Source organism: Sinocyclocheilus anshuiensis, unplaced genomic scaffold (genome assembly GCF_001515605.1).
Source record: "Sinocyclocheilus anshuiensis isolate Anshui unplaced genomic scaffold, SAMN03320099.WGS_v1.1 scaffold902, whole genome shotgun sequence".
Taxonomy (NCBI): Eukaryota; Metazoa; Chordata; class Actinopteri; order Cypriniformes; family Cyprinidae; genus Sinocyclocheilus; species Sinocyclocheilus anshuiensis.
The window spans coordinates 746,979-769,888 of NW_015537974.1; the positions used below are offsets into that span (position 1 = coordinate 746,979).

The following is a 22,910-nucleotide window of genomic DNA, read 5'->3' on the forward strand; positions in this document are numbered from 1 at the left end:
ACACCTGTCTGAACTCGAGGGGAACTGACTTAAAACATCCACATCTTGACACGTTTAAATTTAACTGCAAAAATGGCTCAGAAAACTTCAAAAAAAAAAAAAACTTTAAGTTTTGAGAAAATCTCTAGCATTATTTGTTTGCACATTGATCCAAATGATTTTGAATTTAGTTATGTAATGCAAATATATTCATGCATTTAAAAAAAGTGTCCAAATACTTTACTTTATAGGTACAGAGGGTAAACGATATGTGTGTGTGTGTGTGTGTGTGTGTGTGTGTGTTATGGCGAAGCACATGCAAAAACAAGTACACTCTACCAAGGCCTACCAAACCACCAAGTGCATTTGCAGAAATGCACATACACGTGCAGCCAGACATGCATCGGCATATAAATATACCTTGCACATTGCAGTTATGCTCACACACACACACACACACAAATGCCTTTTTAAAAACACATGGCAAGACTCACAAATAAGAGTCTGTGGTGCAAAACATAAGAGTAGCAAAACTGAAAAGGGGAAGATGAGAAGTTGAACAAGATTGGAACAAGAGACAAGTGCAAAGTCTGTCTCAACTTACCGGACCATCTTCCTTTTTCAAATGTTCCTCTTCCCGTCAAAAGGAAAAAGAATTGAATGCACATTAATATTATATTAGATATGATATAGGCATACACAATAATCCAGAGCAGTAAAGACTTCTTCTCTTCGTGTCATACGTCAGCACTCATCCTCTACTTTTCCCAGTTGCCTCTCTCTTTCTATAACCAGTGCAGTGAAATTCCTCCACACAACCAACCACAGCCCATAATCATTTGTCTAGCGGCTTCATACCTGCCCGCTTTGCCTCTCCTTCTCTCTCGAAATGTAAACAGTTTTCGGTGCTTTGAAGAGCAGGTCGTCCTGACAGTGTATATAAGCCTGTCGTATGTCCCTCCCTCTCTCACTCTCTCACACACTGTTACAAACTTCTTCCTTCCTTTTTGTGGCTTTTTCATAAAACAGTGAAAGCAAACAAGAGAGGTATAGACAGATACAGAGATGTCAGATGAATTTCCGTTCCTTTAAGTTCTTTTTGTCAATAACTAATTATCAGACATTATCAGACAAACATCCAGCTCAACCTTTGAAACTACAAGAGTCAAATAGTGGAACTACAGGTATAGTGCAAAATAACAATGACAATGAAATGCAAATGACCTCTTATTGCTTCTTCTCTCCAATGGCTTTCTGAATTAACTTAATCTTTCTTTTGCTCCCTGTCTTTCTTCTTTTATGCCTTTTTCCTCGCAGGTTGATTTCACAGGCCAGGTGTCATTGAGGCTAACAGTTAAAGTCCATTTTGTTTAGTTGTACATTGCACTTCCTTGTTTCCAGACCTCCCCCTCTCACTAACACAAACACACAGAAATAAACACGAGGACTCACATACCTGACATATGTTATGGGCTGTTAATTGCATAATTTACATTATTATTATTACTACACCAAAATGGCCTAAGGTACATATGTAAAACCTTACCTGCCATAATGCACCACATGGCTAGCATTGTATGCTAAAAAAAAAGGTTTTAGTCTTATTGTTATTTAACTATAATAATCCTGCTTCACACTAACATTCCAAAAATTGGGGTAATGAGATTCTTTAATGCTTTTAAAAGAGGTCTTTTGTGCATATTTGATTTGATGTGCATTTATATATATATATATATATATATATATATATACTACCAGTCAAAAGTTTTTGAACAGTAAGATTTTTTATGTTTTTTAAAGAATTCTCTTCTGCTCAACAAGCTTGCATTTATTTAATCCAAAATACAGCAAAAGCCGTAATATTGTGAAATATTATATAAATAAAATAAATGTACTATTTAAAATAACTGCTTTCTATTTGAATATATTTTAAAATGTAATTTATTCCTGTGATTTCAAAGCTGATTTTTAGCATCATTACTCCAGTCGTCAGTGTCACATGATCCTTCAGAAATCATTCTAATATGCTGATTTGCTGCTAAAAAAAACATTTTTTATATGGTTAAAACTTTTGCCTGACACAGTTTAACGCATGTTAAGCTAATACATCCATCCAGAAAGGGGTATAATTTTTGCCTTGCAAATATCTATCCCTCTAGTCTCTAGGTCACAACTATAATATTTGAATACATGTAAAGTCCAGGATCCAATTTCATGATACCACATAACAAAATGTTTTTCAAAAGCTTCTCTAAGTGACTGTTCCTAAAGTTACTGGTAACATGGAACCATATTTACAGATACACAGACAGATAAAAGATATTTAGAAAAGATGTCAGTGGTGAAGGTGTGTGTTCAGTAAGAAAGTTGAAGATCAAATATCCTCAATCTTAAACACACATTTCTAGAAACACCTTGCCATTTGACAGGTGATCATATAGAGTCTGGGCTGAATATGGTTGGTTGGATTATAATTTGGAGCACAGAAAGGCAGATAGCACTGCTGAACATAAAAGCTGTCTTGAATCTGATCCTGGCAGCAACAGGAAGCCCATGAAAATATGAGTGCAAAGAGAGGTTTCAACCAGCAGACTGGATCTAGAATGTTGGAGCATCTTCTAAAAAATGGCAAATATGTTTCTAAAAATAATTCAAAGATCAACCATCTCAATTTAATCTAAACTGACAAAGTAAGTACCATGGTAAAGCCATGTTTTTGGTGATTTACAAGTATTGTTTGAAGTCCCTTACCCACGTGACATGCTTTTGTCCTCTTCTCTTCAATACGTTGTACACACACACACACACACACACACACACACACACACACACACACGGTTATCCGATGTCCAGTTCTGCACTTGAATGGAATGGATCAAACACTGTAAATGTGCAATGCAGATTGATTTAACAACAAAGAGAAGACTTGACTAACTAATCTTGACTTGTGCGTCTCTTTGCACATCTTCTCTGCCCAAAGCATTTGCTCTGATAAGTTGTCTGCCTCCACCCTGCCATTTTCGTTAATTGACAATTTCCCCATCCTGCTTTTTGTCATCTATTAACTTCTCTCTCTGCACCATCCTCTGCTGTTCTCCCCTCCAAGTAATCTCTCAATATGATCGCTGTTTACATGGAAACTAATCAGTTTATAAATGGATTGATGTCTTAATCAGATTGAGAAGCTTCCATGCAACACCTCAATTCGACTGAACTTGATCCAAATGAAATTTCGGTACTGTTGAAAGGAGTTGTGTAACAACAAATTAATGGCCAAACCCTTGAATTTTTTTCCAATCTGATTCAAATTCAAAAATACCTTGCACACACACAGTTCTGTGATTCATATGGTTCTGTATGTCTTACAAACTGGTCTGTATAGGAGACTAAATATTTGCTACTTGTGTATACTATCTGCAGAACACGTTTGAAGATCCAAATGGAATCCATGAACTTGATTTTAGGGGATTAATAATTAACTAAAACAAGGTAAACTGTATTAAAAACGTGCATAATCACACACAAAAAAAGCTGAAATGTAGCTAAAAATCAAAAGGAACATTAGCTAAAATATTCAATTAACAAGGAAATGTATCCACCTTTTTCTTGTCGTAAAAATGGGCGCGGCCATTTGTAAATTCTATGGGTCTGGTTTACGGTCTCATCTGCGTCCACTCCGTCCAGCTATTTTTAGCTGAACAAAACAGTTTGTTTTGCTGCTTGATATTTAAAGTTGGTGTCTTATATTATTTTAATGTATTATCTTAATTATGAACTCACTGGTTTGTAGTGCAAACAGTTTTACCGTTTACTGCACGTTGTTATTCTCCTCGTTATTTACCTATAGCGGCTAATGAACCGGAAGTCTCACCCATAGGCTTACTTCCGCGTTGAAGAAAAAAAGTGATGATGGTTTTCCTAAGTCTAGTTCCAGAGCAATATTTCAGCAGAACCACCATCAAATTTAATCCAACACCAGGCTTATAAACGTGTCAGAAACACTGTTTTATAATAGAGATCAGTGGTCAGAAAACCAACTTTATATATAAAACTTAAACTACACCTAAATAAACAGAGAAAACGCTGCACGCTTTAACTTTTTATTGCAGGTCTGAAAAAAAAAACTGATAGAAACATAAGACATAACAACAATAACAGGGTAACAACGATAATTACAAAGTGAGATATTCAAAACTTCTGAAAGTGTGAAAGTTTTTTTTCACCTGTGCTAGGGGGATTTTAACAAGCACAGAAATATTAATAAACAATTGTGAACATAGAGCTTGACTTTTCTTAAAGCAGTAGTTCTCATAATGTAAAACAAATTCTTGGTTATAATATATATTTAATCTAAAGGAATGGAAGGTAATTTGATGACCTTATAGAAGTTCTGACCCTGTCACAAATGCATTTGTGAAGTCCATTTGACATTTTAGATTTCTGAAGAGTGCCTATGTGTTTAAGAAGGGTAATTCTGCACAGCCTGCATCAGTGGAGTATTACCTGACAGTCTATTCGTCAATATGTCACCAAAGTGTGGACTCGGCGTTTGGGACAGGTACTGTGTTTATATCAGCATAAACTTTTCACTAGGTTTCCAACTGCTGCTTGACAGTACTTACAGTACAAGAAGTTGGAAACTACATGATGTTACAGGGTTCAAACAGGCATTTACATTTCAAGCTTGGAGCATAATTGTGGAAACTCAGAAAAATAGTGAAATAACTAGTGTGAATTACAACATAAAACACACTTGAGGAGGAAAGAGTCCCCACTGGCAAAGATCCATTCCATGCAAGGCAGAAAACCACACCAGCTCTTCAACCTTGCCCTGCTTTGACTACAACAGTGCAGAGGAGGTGATCTGGAAAACCTCAACTGGATATATACTGGAGAATGATTTGGGTGCTGTGTATGTGGGTTGGAATGCCTCTAAATTGAGCTTAAATGTTAGGGAACCACAGTGTGTTAGCTAGGAACCGCTCCACTCTCCTTCCGTCCAAACTAGTGTAGGCAGCTGGAACTTATTTCAGATATATACAATGCATCTGATCCCCTGACCCAGGTGCATGTCTGTATGTGTGCGAGGTGATTCCTCATCCCGTGACTTATGGGAGGTACGAGTGAAAAATTCATCAAGGAGTCATCAGCGTGGCGCCTGCGTCTGTGTGACCTCCGGTCCTCGGCTGGCCAGCCGGCTAAGGATGCTTCTTTCTGACATCTGCAGCCGCACTGCGACGGGCGGTATCCGAGCAATGGTTGCCGGGAGCCGGGTGACATCTGCCTTCATGTCGCTGAGCAGCTCCTCCAGTTGTTTAAGAACTGACAGAACAATTGGAGGTAAGATAGATTTATTTATTTGAACATTTTAAGTAAATGCATTCATGTTTGGCTTTATACAACATTAATACAGCTACAGGATGCAATAAGCAAGCCAAATGTGTTAAAACTATGCTGAGATACTAAGTGTGAAGTTTTGTGGCATTGAGCAGTGCTGTGCTGGAAACACTGTTCTAAGCTGTTAGAAGCTTTGGCCATTTTACTTTCATATTTAATGTATCATTTCATTTTTTAATGATTTTATGTTGCTATGTTCAAATTATTTTAAAACATTTATTTTATAGTATTATGCAATTATAGCTATGTAAATAAACGCAATACGTACATAAATCACAATGCATAAATCCACCAGGCCTCTGTAACTATTGTAGCATCTATTGTCAAATCTAGCCTAGTCAAAAAAAAACACTACATTGAGACTTAGAGAATTAATTTACTAGGTTATCTCTGGTTGTTTAACAACAATTAAGAAAATATAATGTTGATGTGTCACGAAAATTGACAAAACTGTTTTTTGATTTGGTTTTATATTGAAAAACAAATGAACGAATGACACCTGGACTTTCAAACTGGATTCATATTCAATTTGGTTTAGATTAACATTTAATTTGCATTCAAATTCAGTTCAATTTCAATTCAATTTAGATTAAAAATTCATTAAAAAAATTCTGATCATCTTTTAACTTTAGTTAAAAAGATCCCGAATAATACGTGAAAGAAATGATAATGTATCTGTGAGTAGTTTTTGTCCCGGCAACTAGACATAATGGAGTTATTTTGTTTTTAATTTATTTATGTTTTATCACACTTCTGCATTGCAAAAGTGTGTCCAAAGCGGTGTGGTAATTTATTCTGTGCAGTATAGAGTTACGGGAATTATTGTACCTTTGTGTAGAACTGCATTAGCAGGCTTGTTTCCTGACATGGACTCTTTACTGAGGTGCTGGTGTGACTCCGCCAGACACTCCACCTCACTGAAGCGTGTGTTGAGTGCCATGGAGGGGTGAGAGGGGTCCTCTGTCATGTTTAAATACGCAGCACGTCTAAGCTGCTCCTCAATCACCAGAGCCTGTTCCAACAGCTAAAGACAAACACATGAATGAAGCAGTTGAAAGAAGAGCCATGTAGCTCTGGGGAAACACTGCCTGGCAGTTTGTACGGTTTCGTAATATCTGTGCATCTCTAACCTTAAACCTGCGAGCAAGAAACTTGTTTTTAATCTCAAGGAAGTTTCCTCTACTCATCTCTCCCTTAAAGGGCTCATTGAGGATGGCGAACCTCGGGTCATTCTGTACGTCCTGCCAACGAGCGTAGCCGTGACTGATGGTATAGAGGTGAAGGACATAACAGACAATTTCTGATATGAGATATGTGATATAATGTAAAAGTCTGGACACACTGAATTATGTTGCTCATGTCATGCATGATCTTAAATACTTTGTGTTCTAAAGGCTTATGCTCAAATGCAAGAAATTCACTCTGAAGACATATAGATTATTTATGTATTCATTTCTTAACAAAACTAGAGGTAAAAGTTTCCACTAGATTGCTAGTACAGGACAGTTTTGATTTATTTAAAATTTCTCGTCTACTACATATAGTTCCCATACTTCTGTTTGTGTTACTTCAGTTTTAATGAATTTATTATTCTTTTAAAATGCAGAAAAATTTAATAAGAAGGAATTAATTTGTGCGCAAAATTTTGGACTGGTAGTGTATTTTAAATAATACAAACAATAAATAAAAATAAGATTCAACTTGATGTTAAGGATACTGTATGATACCAGCCAGCAGCCAGTAGTCATGGCGACGATGCCAGATCTCGTAAGTCTTCTTGGTGACCGTGGCGGCTCTCTCTTCATTCTGCCAGAGAGAGTGAAGCTCTGGAGAGAAAAACAGAGTGTTCATTGATTCAAAATTCACCGGCATGTACACATACACACACACACATAGTAAATTCCCAGTGTACCTGTGAAACCTCCATCAGCAATGTTAAACATGAACCTCTGCTTCACTGCTTTCTTCTTCTCCTCACTCACTCCATCCCCTCCTCCGCTTGTTTCTTTGACATTCTCTCCATTTTGCAGCTTAGCAGAGTCCTCTGACTTCACGCAGTCCTTCTCGTCTTTCAGCTCTGTTTGAGGAGAGAGAGAGAGAAAGACAGATTATTCATTGTAACAGTTATCTGTGGTATAAAGTTGCTATTTGTGTTAGCATATACCTTTCTTCTCATCTCTTGCTGGGCTAGTGTCCATTTTTTCTGTCTTCTCTTCAGATTCTTCTGTAATGGAGTAAGACAATATTGATGCTATGTGTGATCGAGGTAGTGCAAAATTTAGAACTGAAGAACTGGCTCACTTTCAATTCAAGAGAATTTGACAGTTTATGTATTTCTTTGAATTTTAAATGCATCTAAATTCAAATTGCAATCCCGCATCTGGTTTTGCTACACATGGGGACCTTTACCAGAAAAGTCATTTTCATGGAGTAGATATTAAGAAAACTGGATGTCAAATCAAATGGAAAATAAATTTGTATTTCTGTATTATTTTAGGTAGTGCTTAGCACTTCACCTTTGGTTTTGGATGCGTCTACACTGCTTGTGGCTTCTGAACTTTCAGCTTTGACATCTGAAGACGTGTTTTCCTTCAATTCAGTGGACTTCTCTTTGTCCCCATCCTTTTCATTTTCTTCATCTCTGCTTCCTCCATCCTTTTCTGCTGATGGTGAGGTGGTCTCTCTCTCCCTGTCCCTATTCTCCTCTTTCTTTGCTGGACTGGGGGATTTCTCACCTTCATCAGGAATCTCAATGATCTGAGAAAAATGTGAGAATGAGAGTTGGAGATAAGAAGAAAGACTAAGTGAGACAGGCAGGTGTTTACAAAAGGAAAGTGTTTAAAAATACAGAGAAGAGAAACAGGAAGGTGAAGTGAAAAAGTGAGACTGTAAATAACAAGTACCTCATCCTCCTGTCTGGAGCCTTTTGTCTCCTTCTCTCCGTCCAGCTCCATCTTCTCCTCCAGCTCTTTTACGTCATCGCTCTTGGAAAGGTCTTCTGTTTGGATAAAAGGGAGTCAGATTAATGTGTAATAATTGGCCATTCACAAAAATGAACCGAAACTCTGCATACTAGGCTACTTGTTGCACAGTTGTTCTTTCGTTTTCTTAATTTATTATTTAAGTAAAAATATATTTCTTGTATGTCGGTTGTCGGTTAGGAAAAATAACCAAAATGAACATCCCTATTTGTATTATTTTCCCTTTTTCATTTTAATTTATTTTTAGTCATTTAAAGTATAATTGTATTGTTTTTTTATATTTCTATATAGCTTTAGTTTCTACTTCAGTCTTTTATTTATTTTTCTACAATTTTAGTACTACTTTCTTAGTTTTAAGTTATTAACAACACTCATATGCATGTGTGTACCTGGTGTTGGTGTGTTGGGCTGGGTATCTGCAGGCGTTCCAGTAGAGGGCGTTTTTGGATCTTCTCCTGCTGCGATGGCTGCCGCTCTTTTGCTTTCCTCCAGTTCTTTCATCCAGGGCATTGACCATTGACCATTGACATGCTCAAACTCCTGCACCTGTAAGAATTTAAAACAGTCAAACATATAACAACACCACTGACATTCACCAATAGCTCACTCCTAACCACTAAAACACTAGCAAGCATAACCTCACGCACACCTTCTTGCGGATCAGTGACATTACTCCTATGCGTGTGAGAACATGTTGTCGTGACAGTCCTTCCCGTGGAACGCCATCAGCAAATGTTTCTGCCCCATCTGCGCCTGGCTCACATAGGTGACGCATAAAGAGGGACACGTATGCCCTGAGAAAGAGAGAGAGAGTCCTCAAGTAAATGAGGTAAAAACAAGAACTCCTCTGAGGACAGTCCGACTTACTTGAACTCCTTCTCTGATTTGCCTCGCAGGTCTCTAACAAGCCACTGGGTGGTGAAGGCATCCTGGGGAGGCATCCCATAACGCATCACTGCATTCAGGAAAGCCTTCCTTTGTCGAGCATTGAAGCCCAAAACCTAATGAGGAGAGAGAGGTTAACTATCACTGAGTATGTGAAGGGAATAGCTGAAACAAGCTGAAAGTTTACTGAAGTTGAACCTCAATGTTTCCTCCCACTCTGGCCAGTAGGGGGGGCAGTGGTTTATCTTTATCATTCCTCAAGCCCTTGCGACTTGGTCTTCGGGAGTTAGCTAAAAACAGAAAAAAAGAGGATCATGTAAATACAAATATATAATAACTGCTTATTCAGATGGTTTAAGGAGGGTTTAACTTTGTTCCTCACCTTCAGACCGCTCATCAAAGTCCTCATCACCCTCCTCTGAAGCCACAGAGTAATCGGATTGGTTATCAGACTGATCATCCTGCCAGTCTGGGAGCACAAATGAGTGAGGCAATATATTACTGAGCCCTTGAGTTCTCTTGGCAAGAACATATTTAATTTAAGGGGACAATACAACAAGGATTCATGCAGACACCTAAAACAAAAGGGTCAAACTTTTGGACACACTGGACTGAATTTGTTTCTCATAATCTTAAAAACCTTTTAATCTAAAAACATACGTCTAAATGCTATAATTTCTTCTTCTTCTTATATTTTATTCATATACAGTGTCTAACTTGTATGAATTACATGATTTTTTTAAATTAAATTAATTACTATAAAAGTTTTGCTTTGATTAACATTTTCTAGTACATAATATACAACATAATTCCCATGTTTCTGTTTAGTTTTATAGAAGTTAATAATAAAGAATGGTTAGGTGTGTCCAAACTTTTGACTGGTAATGTACGTCTAAACAACCACCACCATAAATTAAACTATTAATAGATTGTAAATGTAATAACTTATAAATATAAATGCATTATTTTAAACAAAAAACATTAATTTCCGATGAAAATATGTACAGACATAACACAACAACAGACCTGAGATCACACCACAAAGTGTGTCTTCATCCATAACAACATCCACAAACGTACAGGGAAAGAGTAGTAAAAAAAGCGATAAAAGTGCGTCTGTACCCCGTCTACTACCTCTGTCCTCCTGTGAGCAGTCGTTGTAGTTTACGGGTTTGCGTGGCCGTTTGCCTTTGCCCAGGTGACGAGCGAGATCTTCCTGCTGCTGCTCATAATGATGGCGCAACAGTTTCTCCCAGTAATCAGGATCTACACTCTCTTCCTGCTTAATGATCTCTCTATCCACATCCTCCTCCTGACAGAGACACACCATATGATATACATATACAGTGCATACATAAGACACAAACAAACCACACAGTCACAATCCCACACAAACTCACCTCCTCTTCCTCATCTTTGACCACATACTGGGCTACTTTAAAAGAGCTGAGGTATTCATTCATACTCTGCAGCTCTGTGTCCTCTGTTGCATCTTGGTTTCGATCCAACAACCGAACAATCGCCTTGTCATCATAGTGGATCACACTGCTGTCTTCCTCCTTATTGTCACCTGGAGGGCAGATTTCTTTGATTTAGAATTGACTTTAGTTTTTACTTGGTCCCTTTCATTTATTGTGCAGATTTTTTCCATTCATTTCTATATTAACGTATTCACCTTATTTATTTTCTGTATTGTCTAGTACTAGAAGTTCTTCATATGCATTGGCAGTAATCTGTATTTTAATCATGTTTATAAAGCTTTCCTGACTCTAATTTTGAGGGAGAGAGACAAAGAGAGATGGTAGATAAAAATACAACATAAGACTCATTTAAAGAGAGCGAGGCCAGTGGGCAGGTGATGGCCCAGGCCTCAGGAATAAGATTTTTTTCTTTTTTTGGTCACAGTCAGGTCAGTATGTCAGATTTTTACTTTTTTTATACTTTACTACATTTTCTCTGGGCCACCATGAAAATTTTTTTTTTAGCAATATATTTCAAAAGAAATAAAAAGAAAAAAAAAAACACCCTACTGCAGCATCAGAACAAAACTCGGCTTATTAACATCAGTGCTCAGCAAGGTCATGTGTAGTTTACAGCTCTAAATAATCTTCAACTGAAAGCTGAACTTCACATCTGCACCACAGCAGCTTATGTTTGACGCCTTTTCCGTAGTTTATGCGATAGTGGCTGATACACAAAACACATCACATACAAACCCTTAACTAAAAGCTGTACATGTGTTACAAAGTTTTACTGCATTTAAATGTCATTATTATTCTCTCAAATGTTTTATTTTCTGATCTCAAATAAATATTATGTTCAGAAGATGAAGCATTCCCTGAAACAGTATTACCTTCTCCAAGTTCGACTTTGAAAAGCTGTTCTGTGCCAAACTTCAAGATGTCATCCAATTCTTGTTTGGACATGGATCCAGCCTTGGAGCCCAGACCAGGCCGCACCACCAGGTGAGTCAACATCATCTTCTTCTTTGCCACCTGAGACACAAGGGTCATGAGATGATTTTTGCAAGTGCTAGTGTTTGATTGTTTTTTTAACTGTTTTTTCAACATAGTTTTGCATTTGCCTGGGTTGTAAATCGTTTTAAACTACTGTTTTCTATCTCACCTGTGTAATTCTCTCCTCCACGGATGCTTTAGTGACAAATCGATAGATCATCACCTTCTTATTCTGACCAATACGATGAGCCCTGCTAAATGCCTGAGAAAGACAACAAGAGAGAAACAGCATCAGATAAGAGTTCACCCACACAGACTCTCTCACAGAGATGCAGGTGTTTGACAGTTTTAGCATCAGGTATTTTACGTCGCCTCTACCTGGATGTCGTTGTGTGGGTTCCAGTCAGAGTCGTAGATGATGACAGTGTCAGCGGTTGCCAAATTGATGCCCAAACCCCCTGCTCTGGTGGACAAAAGGAAAACAAACTGAGGAGCACCAGGAGCTGCAGTGAGAGGAAAGAGAAGGATTTTGTCAAAACAAAACATCCATTATGATGCTGCTATTTCATGGAAATAGGTGACATTCTTCCCCTCACCATTGAATCTATCGATGGCCTCCTGCCTCATCCCTCCAGTCACTCCTCCATCTATCCTTTCATACTTGTACCCCTCATTCTCCAGAAAGTCTTCCAGCAAATCCAACATCTTTGTCATCTACATCCATACGCAATGTTTAAGTCTACTTGAGTATATAGATAAATATATCTGTATTCTGTGTATGGTATTTGTGTATACCTGTGAGAATATAAGCACTCTATGTCCACCCTCCTTTAGTTTTTTCAGCATCTTACACAGAAGCATCAGTTTCCCAGAAGCCTTTGTCAGGGCACTGCCATCATACATGCCATTGGGAATTTTAGGGGCTTCCTGTGAAATCAGACCCATAACAATCAGTTGAAAGTACTGCTGTTATTCAGTCAAAACCTAAGAACTGTAAGTTCCCCCATTTCTACTGTAAAATGGTACGGTCCTATTTGAAAGTGAGTGAGTGGCAGCTCACATTAGCAGCTGTTGGGAAGAGGTAGGGGTGGTTACAGCACTTCTTTAGGTCCATAACCACATTGAGCAGAGACACCTGGTTTCCTCCTCCACGAGTGTTCAGAGCTTCAAAGTTGCGTGTCAAGATGTACTTGTAGTACTTCCTGTTACAGTAAAACAGAACAGGCCCATACAACTGTAATTCATACATACACACTCGGAATAATCAGAATCATCAATCTGTCAGTCATACAGTTCAAAGAATCATGCTGTAAATAACATAGAGGGTGTCCAGCAGGTGGCACAAATGAGGGATGAATGTACTGAATATTTAGCAGAACACTGACAATCACTGAACATGTTTCATACTTTTGCATGGGGCTGAGTTCCACTCGCACAATGAGTTCAGTTTTTGAGGGCATGTGTTTGAAGACATCAGCTTTGAGTCTTCTGAGCATATGTGGACCCAACATGTCGTGCAGTTTCTTAATTTGGTCCTCTTTAGCTATGTCAGCAAATTCTTCCAGGAAACCTTCCAGATTACTGAAACACACACATTTAGTACTGAACAACAGCAAAAAAAAAAACTGAGGGCACACAAACATCCTCATCGCATTCACCTATCAAGAACACACACACACTTACTTGAATCTCTCGGGCGTGAGGAAGTTGAGCAGATGGAAGAGCTCCTCCAGGTTGTTCTGTAAAGGTGTCCCTGTCAACAGCAGCTTATGCTGAAGAGGGTAGTTATTCAACACACGAAAGAACTGAGAGAGATAAAACAAGAGTGAGATTGTGTTAGTTTTATATCAAATACTAGTTTATCATAATATTAAAGGAATAGATATCTCAGAAATCAAACTTCTGTCATCATCTATTAATTTTCATTTTGCTCCAAATCTGTATGACTTTCTCCATAAAGGATGCAAAAGCACCATAAAAGTACTCCACAAGCTCTGCACTATTTTTAAAATCTTCTCAATTCATTCGATAGCTTTATGTGCAGAAAAAAGCTCAATGTAAGTAAGTTATAACCTCTAGTGGGGCAGATAATGGCTGATATCGGATCATTGAGTGCGTGAGCTGAACTAAAGAACCAAATCAGTCAGATTTGTGAATGAATCATGCAAACTGGTTCAGAGAAAAAAAACAGGATCAGTCAGAATGAATGAATGAATTATTTAGACAACATTTGGAATGAAACAACAACCACTTCATTCATCAATATTTCTTCTTTTGTGTTCCAAGGACGAAATAAAGTCATACAGGTTTGGAACGACAGGAGGGTGATGACAGATGATGACAGAATTTTGATTTCTGGATGAACAAATCCTTTAATTAGTAGATATTTTGGTGTGTCACTCATCTGACACATGGAGCTTACCTTTGATTGGTTATTTTTCAGTCTATGGGCTTCGTCTACTACAAGACAAGCCCAGTCGATGGAGCCCAGGATGGCTTGATCGATTGTGATCAGCTCATAAGAGGTCAAAAGCACATGGAACTTCACAGAAGCCTCTTTCTGCACAGATGAAGAGGGATTCAGGAACCACACATCGTAAACAGGTAAAGTCAAACAAGCATATCATCAAACCACAAAGCAGATGTGGCAGTAATTTACATAAACCTATGATTAGCAATATAGTTACTAGTTCCCTCTGATTATAAGCTACTGTATCAACTCTACCCGTCCAAACCTCCTTTCCTCTGGGTTTCATACCTTCATTTTGGAGGCCTTCTTCCCACCACGGATGGCGTTGTCCTCAAAGGAGAATTCATTTTCTCGTATGACAGCTCTGCTGTCTTTATCACCCACATAAGTGACCACATATATGTCTGGGGCCCACATCTCAAACTCCCTCTCCCAGTTAATGATGGTGGACAGAGGGGCACTGACCAGGAACGGCCCCTTCGAATGACCCTGAGAGAGACCATTACCAAATGTACTGTATTATAAACTTCAATGCCACATTATAAACAATAGCTTTTATGATGAACATGTCTTCCTAGAGACCATTTATTACTGTAAAATCAATTAATCAAACTAAAATAAGACAAGAGAATGGAATTACACACTCCCGTTCAAAAGTTTGAGGTCAGTAAGTTTTTTTGTTAGAAAGAATTTAATACTTTTATTCAGCAACGATCCATTAAATTGATCAAAAGTCACAGAAAAAACTTTTAATTATTACAAAAGATTTCTACTGTAAATAAATGCTGTACTTTTGAATTTACTATTCATCAAATAAACTATTTTTAGCACTGATAATAATAAAAACTGTTTTATGATCACCAAATCAACATATCAGAATGATTGTTGAAGAATCATGAGACAGTGAAGACTTCAAGTAATGGCTGCTGAAAATTTTAACTTGTATTTTAAAGGGGTCATATGATGCGATTTCAATTTTTCCTTTCTCTTTGGAGTGTTACAAGCTCTTGGTGCATAAAGAAGATCTGTAAAGTTGCAAAGACTAAAGTCTCAAATCCAAAGAGATATTCTTTATAAAAGTTAAGAGTCAGCCACACCTACCTAAAACGGCTCGTTCTAACACGCCCCCACATATCTACATCACTATGTGGTAGGGATGCACGATAAACCTGAAAGCCCGCAGGTGATGGAGATTTACCGCTGATTACAGAACCGGCTTTACTGACAAGATGCGCATTAAATATCGCATGCGATTTATCGTGCAGCCCTACTATGTGGGAAGATTTGCATAACGCCACCCATGTCAAACTTTAAATAAAACTAACTAACTACAATATTTTTTAGAAACACACCTCTTTGTAGAGCGAGTAGAGGAAGACAGCAGTCTGAACTGTCTTTCCGAGACCCATCTCGTCAGCCAGGATGGTGTCTGTGCCCTGAGCCCAAGAAAAACGCAACCAGTTCAGTCCCTCAAGCTGGTATGGGTGAAGCGTGCCGCCAGTAGAGTCCAGATAATCCGGCTGCCTATCAAACTTTATAGTGGGCTGAAAGTAAGAGACAGGAAGAATATTAGATCATTGTCAGTCAATGAGGTATGAATGCATTTTCTTTAAAACTATATTTCCAAACAATCTAAATGTGCAATTGTGGTCTTGCTCATAATTATATTAATGTTTACACTTGAGATAACAGGAAATTATCGGACAAAAGTGGCAAACAAGACTGAGAATAGAAGTGGGCCTGGTTCAAACTTGCACTGAATAACTTGCAGTGCTAAACCATGACTCCAACCTAAATGTGTTTAGTATTAAAATTCTTAGTCAATAAAGTAGAAAAACATTGATCCGAGTTGTTCTAAGGTTCCTTACATCCACCACAGGATTAGCAGGAGGCCTCTCTGTCTTCCTCACTTTCACCTTCTTCATCTTTTTACCTGGTCTGCCCTCCTCTCCAAGCATCAGCTCCCTGACAAACAGGGAAAAAAAAAGATATGCTGATTAACTCATACTTGCACTCAATATTGTTTCACACTAGTGTGCATGTGTGTGAAGTGCTGTAGAGGCCTGTGTGCATGTACCTGTGGTTCCAGTAATGTTGTTTATAGGTCTCATAGTCTGGGATGTCCCTGTCTTCAGACTCCCAGGCTGACTGATCATATGGCAGATCTCTCCATTTGATCAGATAGTGAACGTTATTCTTCTTATCCACACTGCCAGAGAGAACGAGAGAAATCAATGTCCAAATTAGGGCTGCACGATTAATCGCATGCGATATTTAACGCGCATCTTATCAGTAAAGCCGATTCTGTAATCAGCGGTAAATCTCTATCACCTGCGTGCTTTCACATCGAGCAGCATTAACTACACAGAGCCGTTGTTCACTGACGAGCTGCGCTAAACCACGTTCATAATCGCGCGATTTTTTGCGCAGCTCCTCAGTGAACAACGGCTCTGTGTAGTTAATGCTGCTCAATGTGAAAGCCCGCAGGTGATGGAGATTTACCGCTGATTACAGAACCGGCTTTCTGACAAGATGCGCGTTAAATATCGCATGCGATTAATCGTGCAGCCCTAGTCCAAATAGTTCAGCAGATGTCTTCCTTCAACTGGCTTCAGCATATGAACATTCTCACCTGTGGTTTAAGATGCGGTGGATGAAGAGCCACTCCAACTTTACTCCAAAGCGCCCATACTTATCCTCAATACGGGCATAAAAGGGATCTTTATTCTTCCTCTTGCAGCTCTTATCCTCGTCTCCCTCAGCACCCATCTCTAGATTGGGGGGCTCCTCCATATCTGTCTTCCGCTGGTAGTTACGGAACATTACCTGACAGTTCAGCTCCAACTGTGACAAGAATGAAAAAGACAAATTATTGTATGATTTTATTAATAAACACACCCACGGAAACAAAATGTATGAATTATTGTGCATATATGTATGTGTGTCTTGGAATATTTTGAGTGTGTAACTACTTTTATGTTCTTGTCTTAGGGATGCACAATATAATGGAACCAACCATATCAGCTATTAAGAGATTTAAAAAAAATAATTGGTATAAGTCAATACTGGATATTAAACTGCATGCTCATTTTCTTGTATTTTTACATTTAGATTACCATTGATGACATGTAACGTTCACTTAAACTATACAAAAACACTAATAATATTCATGTAATCTTTAGCAAATATCAAAATAAATGTGAATTTTTCACACTGTACATTGTAATGTTGTGATGCCTAAATTAATTTTTAGCATTTAAAACCGTTCATTTATTATTTAACAAGTGTTTAATTTTTATCATTTATTTAGACAAAAACATTTTAATATTGGTGCATTCCTACTTACAAGAAATTGTGTTTTTATTTGTGTGTCACCTGTAGTTCCTGGACCCAAGAACAGTGCCAATAAGACATGTTGCACCACTTCACAAAGAACTCTCTCTCCTTCCGACCAATCATAGGAGGAGGATCCGGAGCATCGGCTGGAAGGTCTGCAGGGCGCGGCACGGGCATAGGGGGAGGGGCATCACCCCAGCGCCAGGCCAGAACTTTCTGGACTTTGCCCTTCAGTGGAGGACTCTGAGAAAACAAAAACATGATATTCTATATTTTGCAAAAATGAAACCATAATATAAAATTAATTTAAATAAATAAAAAATAATAATTTTTGGATTCATCAATTATGCTAATCCTACGTATTTCAACTCTGGCATCTCTGAAAATAAAACCTCAAGAAAACCTAATCCAAAGGATAGACTTGGACTACCATACTATATTATTCCTCTCTCACCAGGCAGCGTGGGCAGATCCACTCTCCGTTGGGGATGTCTGGCAGAGGAGGGTTGAGACAGTGTAAGTGATAGGACGAGGGGCATGTGTCACAGCACAGCAGCTCTCCTCCATCCTTACACACCCGACAAAACTCCATATGATGATCATCCTCCTCTTCTACCTCTCCATCATCCCTCCTTCCATCATCGTTCTCCTCTTCACCCTCAGAACTCTCCTCACGAGCCTCCCATTGAATTCCCTCCTTCTCCTGAGAGAGACATAAATAATGCATAATCAAAAGAAACTTTAGTCATTAAATATCAATGGTAGAGAAATAGTGTACATACACATACACACACACACACACACACACACACACACACAGAATATAGATTTTACTCGATGAGCCCACAGCAGCTCAAGGAAAGGCCAGACATTTATTCTAAACACGTTTATATGTACGTACACAGTGGGGGCAGCTCCATGTGCCCTCTGGGGCTCTCTCCATGTCAGGATCTAGACACACCATGTGATAGGCTCTCGGACAGGTGTCACACAGAATGATTTCGCCACCCTGCTGACACACCTCACAGTAGTCCTGATGATCAGTCTCATAGCCGTCAGCATCCTCATCCACTATGAAAGAGAAGGAGGGTTTATAACAAATGTAAATGGCTGGAAAGTGGCCAAAGTAGTATAGTGTTTTCATTACAGTGTGTGTGTTCATTAGTGTGAACAGAGTAATCTGAGTTGTGCTGTCTTTGACTCACTCTTCTTTTTCTTGGAGCTCTTGGATTTCTTACTCTTGGAGCGGCTGCTCCGACTGTTGGATCCATCACTTATGGAGAAACTATCAAAATCGCTCTCACCATCATCATCCTCACCGCTCTGAGAGAAGGAACCATGGGTGAAGGGGTGCAAAACAAGTTGGTGATGTTAGCAATAAAAATAAGGAATAATTTAATATATATTCACTACCGTTAAACAGTTTGGGGTTGGTAAAATCTTTTAATGTTTTTGAAAGAAGTCTCTTAAAGCAAAGCAATTATTAATGCATTTATCTGATCAAATATAGTAAAAACATAAAATAAATGTTTTCTATTTTAATACGTTTTAAAATGTAATTTATTCCTGAGATGACAAATCATCAGATGAATTTTCAGCAGCCATTACTCCAGTCTTCAGTGTCTCATGATCCTTTAGAAATCATTCTAAAATGCTAAATTGCTGCTCAAGTATCATTTCTTATTATTATCATTGTTGAAAATCACTTAATATTTGTCTGGTAAGAGGGATACATCTTTTCAGGATTATTTGATGACAAGAAACGTCAAAAGAACATTTATTTAAAATAGACATCTTTTGTAACATTATAAATTCACTGTCCCTTTAACTGTGAATTCACTGTCAATGCAATGCATCCTTGCTGAAAAAAGTATTAATCTCTTTAAAAAAAAAAAAAAATCGTACTCATCCCAAACTGTTGAACAGCAGTATATATTTTATATATTATATATGTATATACTTTCATTATATAATTAATAACTATAATAGTTCTGTCATGACAACTCTCAGAGACGTTAGCATGGTAATATACATGGCAAAGTTAATGCGTTGGGTCTTGATCAGAATGGATCTGCTACACTGCTGCTGCGGCAGAGCAAGTACCGAGACTTGCTACTGCCAATACATCCACAGACATGCTGCAGTGAGCATGTAGGAAATACTGCTACTGCAAATATAACATATATAAAATAACCCTCATATATAACATACATGAAATCACCCCGTAGCAGATCTACACAGTTGGAGCTGGGGAAGGTGGAGGGTTTCTGAAGCATGCTGCAACTGCCACAGCAAGAACTAGCCAAGTATTTGAAAGTTGAGCAGCAAGCTCATTGGCTGCTGATGTGAAAAGAAACCAGTCAGCTGAGCCATGCGAGTAATGATGTGATTACATAAGACTGAGTTAGAACCTATCGGCCTGTGCCACCTAGAGTTTCATGACAGAACTTTGCATTAACTAATAATACTAAATAAATATTAATAATAATGTATAATTTAGCTAATTTAGATTATGTTGCAGTAACATATGTAAGCACATATGGAATATATACATACAGATGAACGTTTTCTCTTGAAATTGCCCAGTTTAATCTTGAGTGGAGCCACTTTCTTCGCTTTAGACTTTTTGTCCTGGGGCTTTGGGGTGGACTTGGTCTTTCTACGTGCATTTGGGCCTAGAGCAGATGTATAAATGGCACAAAAAGTGTTGAGTAGATTAAAAAAAACACACATAATAAACTCTTTTGGTACCCTAAAAATTTCCTCATTTTGTTCTGTTAATTATTTCTGATCCTGACAGTTTAATTTCCAATCAAATCTCATACACTTATTCCACATTCCTCTCTCTCTCTCTCCTCTAACCTTTGCCCTCTTTGGTCTTGGCTTTTCTCAGGGGGACCACTGGGGGCTGTTGGGATGGGGGTGGTGCAGCAGGAGCTGCTGCTGATGTGGGCGTGGCCATGGGCACAGCCCCTCCTCCATCCACCCTGGTCACCATACTCTCCACTGCAGCAGCTACATTGGCAGCTGCCAGGGCTGCGTTGGCACTCGCTGAGCCTCGCATGGGATTATTAGTGCTGAACTCTCGCCATTTAGCCCCCAAAACCATCATCATCTTTGACACAGCAATCTTAGGGTTCTTAGCAGCTATTAAAGGTCTAAACAGGAGAGGGAAAGAAAAACAATTCAGATCAGTCACAAGATAACCAAGATGTTTATATAAGGCGATAATAGAAATGGGGCAAAAACAGACAGAGAAGTGTGCGTCACTGTTCTACCTGACAAACTGACTGAAAGCTTTGTAATTGGTGAGAGAGGTGTAGTCCTCTTGGGTAAAGGTGTAGTCGATGTCTTTCATTCCCCAGTCTGCTAACAGCTGAGAGGAAGATTTGGGTTCCTGTGAAAGAAGAACAGAGGATGACAGGTGAATAACACTAGAGAATGCAATAATAAAATTATAACCAGAGATATACACACACATATCATGTGACCTGAACTTTATCCGAAAACATACACTACTGTACAAAGGTTTTGGGGGCAGTAATTTTTTTTAAGAAAAATAAACTTTTATTTAGCAAGGATCCAGTCAATGTATCAAAAGTAACAGTAAAGACATTTATAATGCTACAAAACATTTCTATTTAAAATAAATGCTGTTCTTTTTAACTATTTATCAAAGAATCCTGAAAAAAATGCATCACGGTTTCCACAAAAATAATAAGAGACTTCTTTGGGAAATATTTAAAAATCTTACCAACCCCAAACTTTTGCATGGTAGTGTACCAGCAGAAGGAAAATGTACAAGATATAAGAAGCACTGAAAAACTTCACAAACAAAACTGAAAATCAGTATTTGTTGTGGCAACAATGTAGACAGTGAAAGCAAAGACAAGGCTTCTTTCAGGCATGACATTTTTTTTTAATCCTGTGTAAAAGCGTCTGTGGCACAAATTTTGTAAATGCACTGTGTGTGTGTTTTTATTTATGAATTTGTAGTTATCAGATCAACCTCATGTGACATTTTTTGTTGTCCCAAGGTTTTAACATCAAACCCGGGATGAACAATGACCACCCACTGGCTAACCCTTACCTGACCATCATCATCATCGTCATCATCTTCCTCCTCAGGCTCTGGGTCTTTACGTTTGCTTTTTCCTCCAGATGAGCCACCAACCTTTTCTCCCACTGAACCTCCCTTCTTTCTCTCCTTGGAGGAGCTGGATCTCTTTTTCTTCTTCTTGCTTGGGGCATAGTCACTCCCTTCACTCTCAGATCGCATCACTCTGTCCTCCTCGTCTTCTACCATTCGGATTGCTTCCATGACTTCAGGAGAGCTGACAGGAACGTCCTAGACCACAATAACCACCCAAGGAGAGATGACAATATCAGATAAACTCAGGGAAGAACCTTTCAGTTCAATGCTTGTTCATGTAAACATGTTTAACAGTGATGGCAATGGCAAATGATGATTGATGTGACACTGCAGCGGTGAAATCAGCCATGCAATTCAAAAGTTTGGGGTCCATAAGATTTTTTTTTATGTTTTTGAAAAATGTTCTCATGCTCACCAAAGGCTGCATTTATTTGATCAAAAATACAGAAAAAACAGTAATATTGTAAAAATTATTTACGATCAAAATAACCATTTTAATTTTTTTAAATCTATTTTGTTCCTGTGATGGTCATCTGAATTTTCAGCAGCCATTACTCCAGTCTTCAGTGTCACATAATTATTGAGAAATCATTCAAATTTGCTGATTTGGCGCTCAAGAAACATTTCTTATTATTATCAATGTTGAAAATAATTGTGCTGCTTTAAATTGTGAAAACCATGATACTTTTTTTAAATTAATCAATTAATAGAAAGTTCAAAACGGCAGTATTTATTTGAAACAGAAATTAATTGTACCAATGTTAGTCTTTACTGTGACTTTTGGTCAATTTAATGAATCACTGCTGAATAAAAAGTATTCATTTAAAACTCCAAACTCCAAACATTAAACGGTAGTATCTATATATCTATATACAGTATATACTCCAGATCCTAAAGGTGCTCCGCTAACCTCTCTGAGGAGTTTCTGTCGTTTGCTGCTCCTACTTTCACGGCTTTTCTTTGCTTTCTTCTTCTTGTTTTTGGATTTGGGAGTCTCTGTCGCTGATGTTGGTTCATTGGCATCATCTGTCCAAAACACAGACACACAGCATGCATCAAACATGAACAATTAAAGCTGAACAATGATCTCAATTTAGATTTTCTGTCATTCCTACCCTTCCTGAACTGATACAGTACTTTTAATTCAACTTTATAACCCATACAATGACTAAAGGTAATATGGCACATCAGTTTAAATTTTTTTTTTTTTTTATCACAGCTTAAAGCATTCAGAATACAATTTTTTTTTCTTT

General features: G+C 38.1%; 1 protein-coding gene across 3 annotated transcripts in view; it reads right to left on the bottom strand.

Annotated features, from left to right (window-relative positions):
- Nucleotides 1-4,065: 4,065 nt before the first annotated feature.
- Nucleotides 4,066-22,910, bottom strand: part of LOC107671917 (chromodomain-helicase-DNA-binding protein 4-like) — a 21,342-nt gene continuing 2,497 nt past the window's right edge. For 2 of the 3 annotated variants that reach the window (XM_016464940.1, XM_016464932.1), the window contains 38 exons: nt 22,568-22,683; nt 21,595-21,852; nt 20,783-20,901; nt 20,367-20,662; nt 20,061-20,179; nt 18,710-18,827; nt 18,406-18,575; nt 17,959-18,207; nt 17,544-17,747; nt 16,801-17,012; nt 16,246-16,377; nt 16,037-16,133; nt 15,521-15,712; nt 14,457-14,657; nt 14,121-14,258; nt 13,382-13,503; nt 13,106-13,279; nt 12,759-12,900; nt 12,494-12,625; nt 12,295-12,412; nt 12,077-12,201; nt 11,868-11,960; nt 11,596-11,737; nt 10,643-10,812; nt 10,365-10,554; nt 9,625-9,711; nt 9,441-9,532; nt 9,225-9,358; nt 9,007-9,151; nt 8,747-8,903; nt 8,280-8,374; nt 7,893-8,133; nt 7,541-7,600; nt 7,289-7,453; nt 7,094-7,202; nt 6,507-6,639; nt 6,205-6,400; nt 4,066-5,301 (listed from right to left, as the gene is read on the bottom strand). In XM_016464940.1, coding sequence (XP_016320426.1) covers nt 5,126-5,301; nt 6,205-6,400; nt 6,507-6,639; nt 7,094-7,202; nt 7,289-7,453; nt 7,541-7,600; nt 7,893-8,133; nt 8,280-8,374; nt 8,747-8,903; nt 9,007-9,151; nt 9,225-9,358; nt 9,441-9,532; nt 9,625-9,711; nt 10,365-10,554; nt 10,643-10,812; nt 11,596-11,737; nt 11,868-11,960; nt 12,077-12,201; nt 12,295-12,412; nt 12,494-12,625; nt 12,759-12,900; nt 13,106-13,279; nt 13,382-13,503; nt 14,121-14,258; nt 14,457-14,657; nt 15,521-15,712; nt 16,037-16,133; nt 16,246-16,377; nt 16,801-17,012; nt 17,544-17,747; nt 17,959-18,207; nt 18,406-18,575; nt 18,710-18,827; nt 20,061-20,179; nt 20,367-20,662; nt 20,783-20,901; nt 21,595-21,852; nt 22,568-22,683 — 5,819 coding nt within the window. In that variant the 3' untranslated portion in view covers nt 4,066-5,125. The remainder of the gene's footprint in view (nt 5,302-6,204; nt 6,401-6,506; nt 6,640-7,093; nt 7,203-7,288; nt 7,454-7,540; nt 7,601-7,892; nt 8,134-8,279; nt 8,375-8,746; nt 8,904-9,006; nt 9,152-9,224; nt 9,359-9,440; nt 9,533-9,624; nt 9,712-10,364; nt 10,555-10,642; nt 10,813-11,595; nt 11,738-11,867; nt 11,961-12,076; nt 12,202-12,294; nt 12,413-12,493; nt 12,626-12,758; nt 12,901-13,105; nt 13,280-13,381; nt 13,504-14,120; nt 14,259-14,456; nt 14,658-15,520; nt 15,713-16,036; nt 16,134-16,245; nt 16,378-16,800; nt 17,013-17,543; nt 17,748-17,958; nt 18,208-18,405; nt 18,576-18,709; nt 18,828-20,060; nt 20,180-20,366; nt 20,663-20,782; nt 20,902-21,594; nt 21,853-22,567; nt 22,684-22,910) is intronic. The other variant, XM_016464946.1, reaches the window with a different exon arrangement.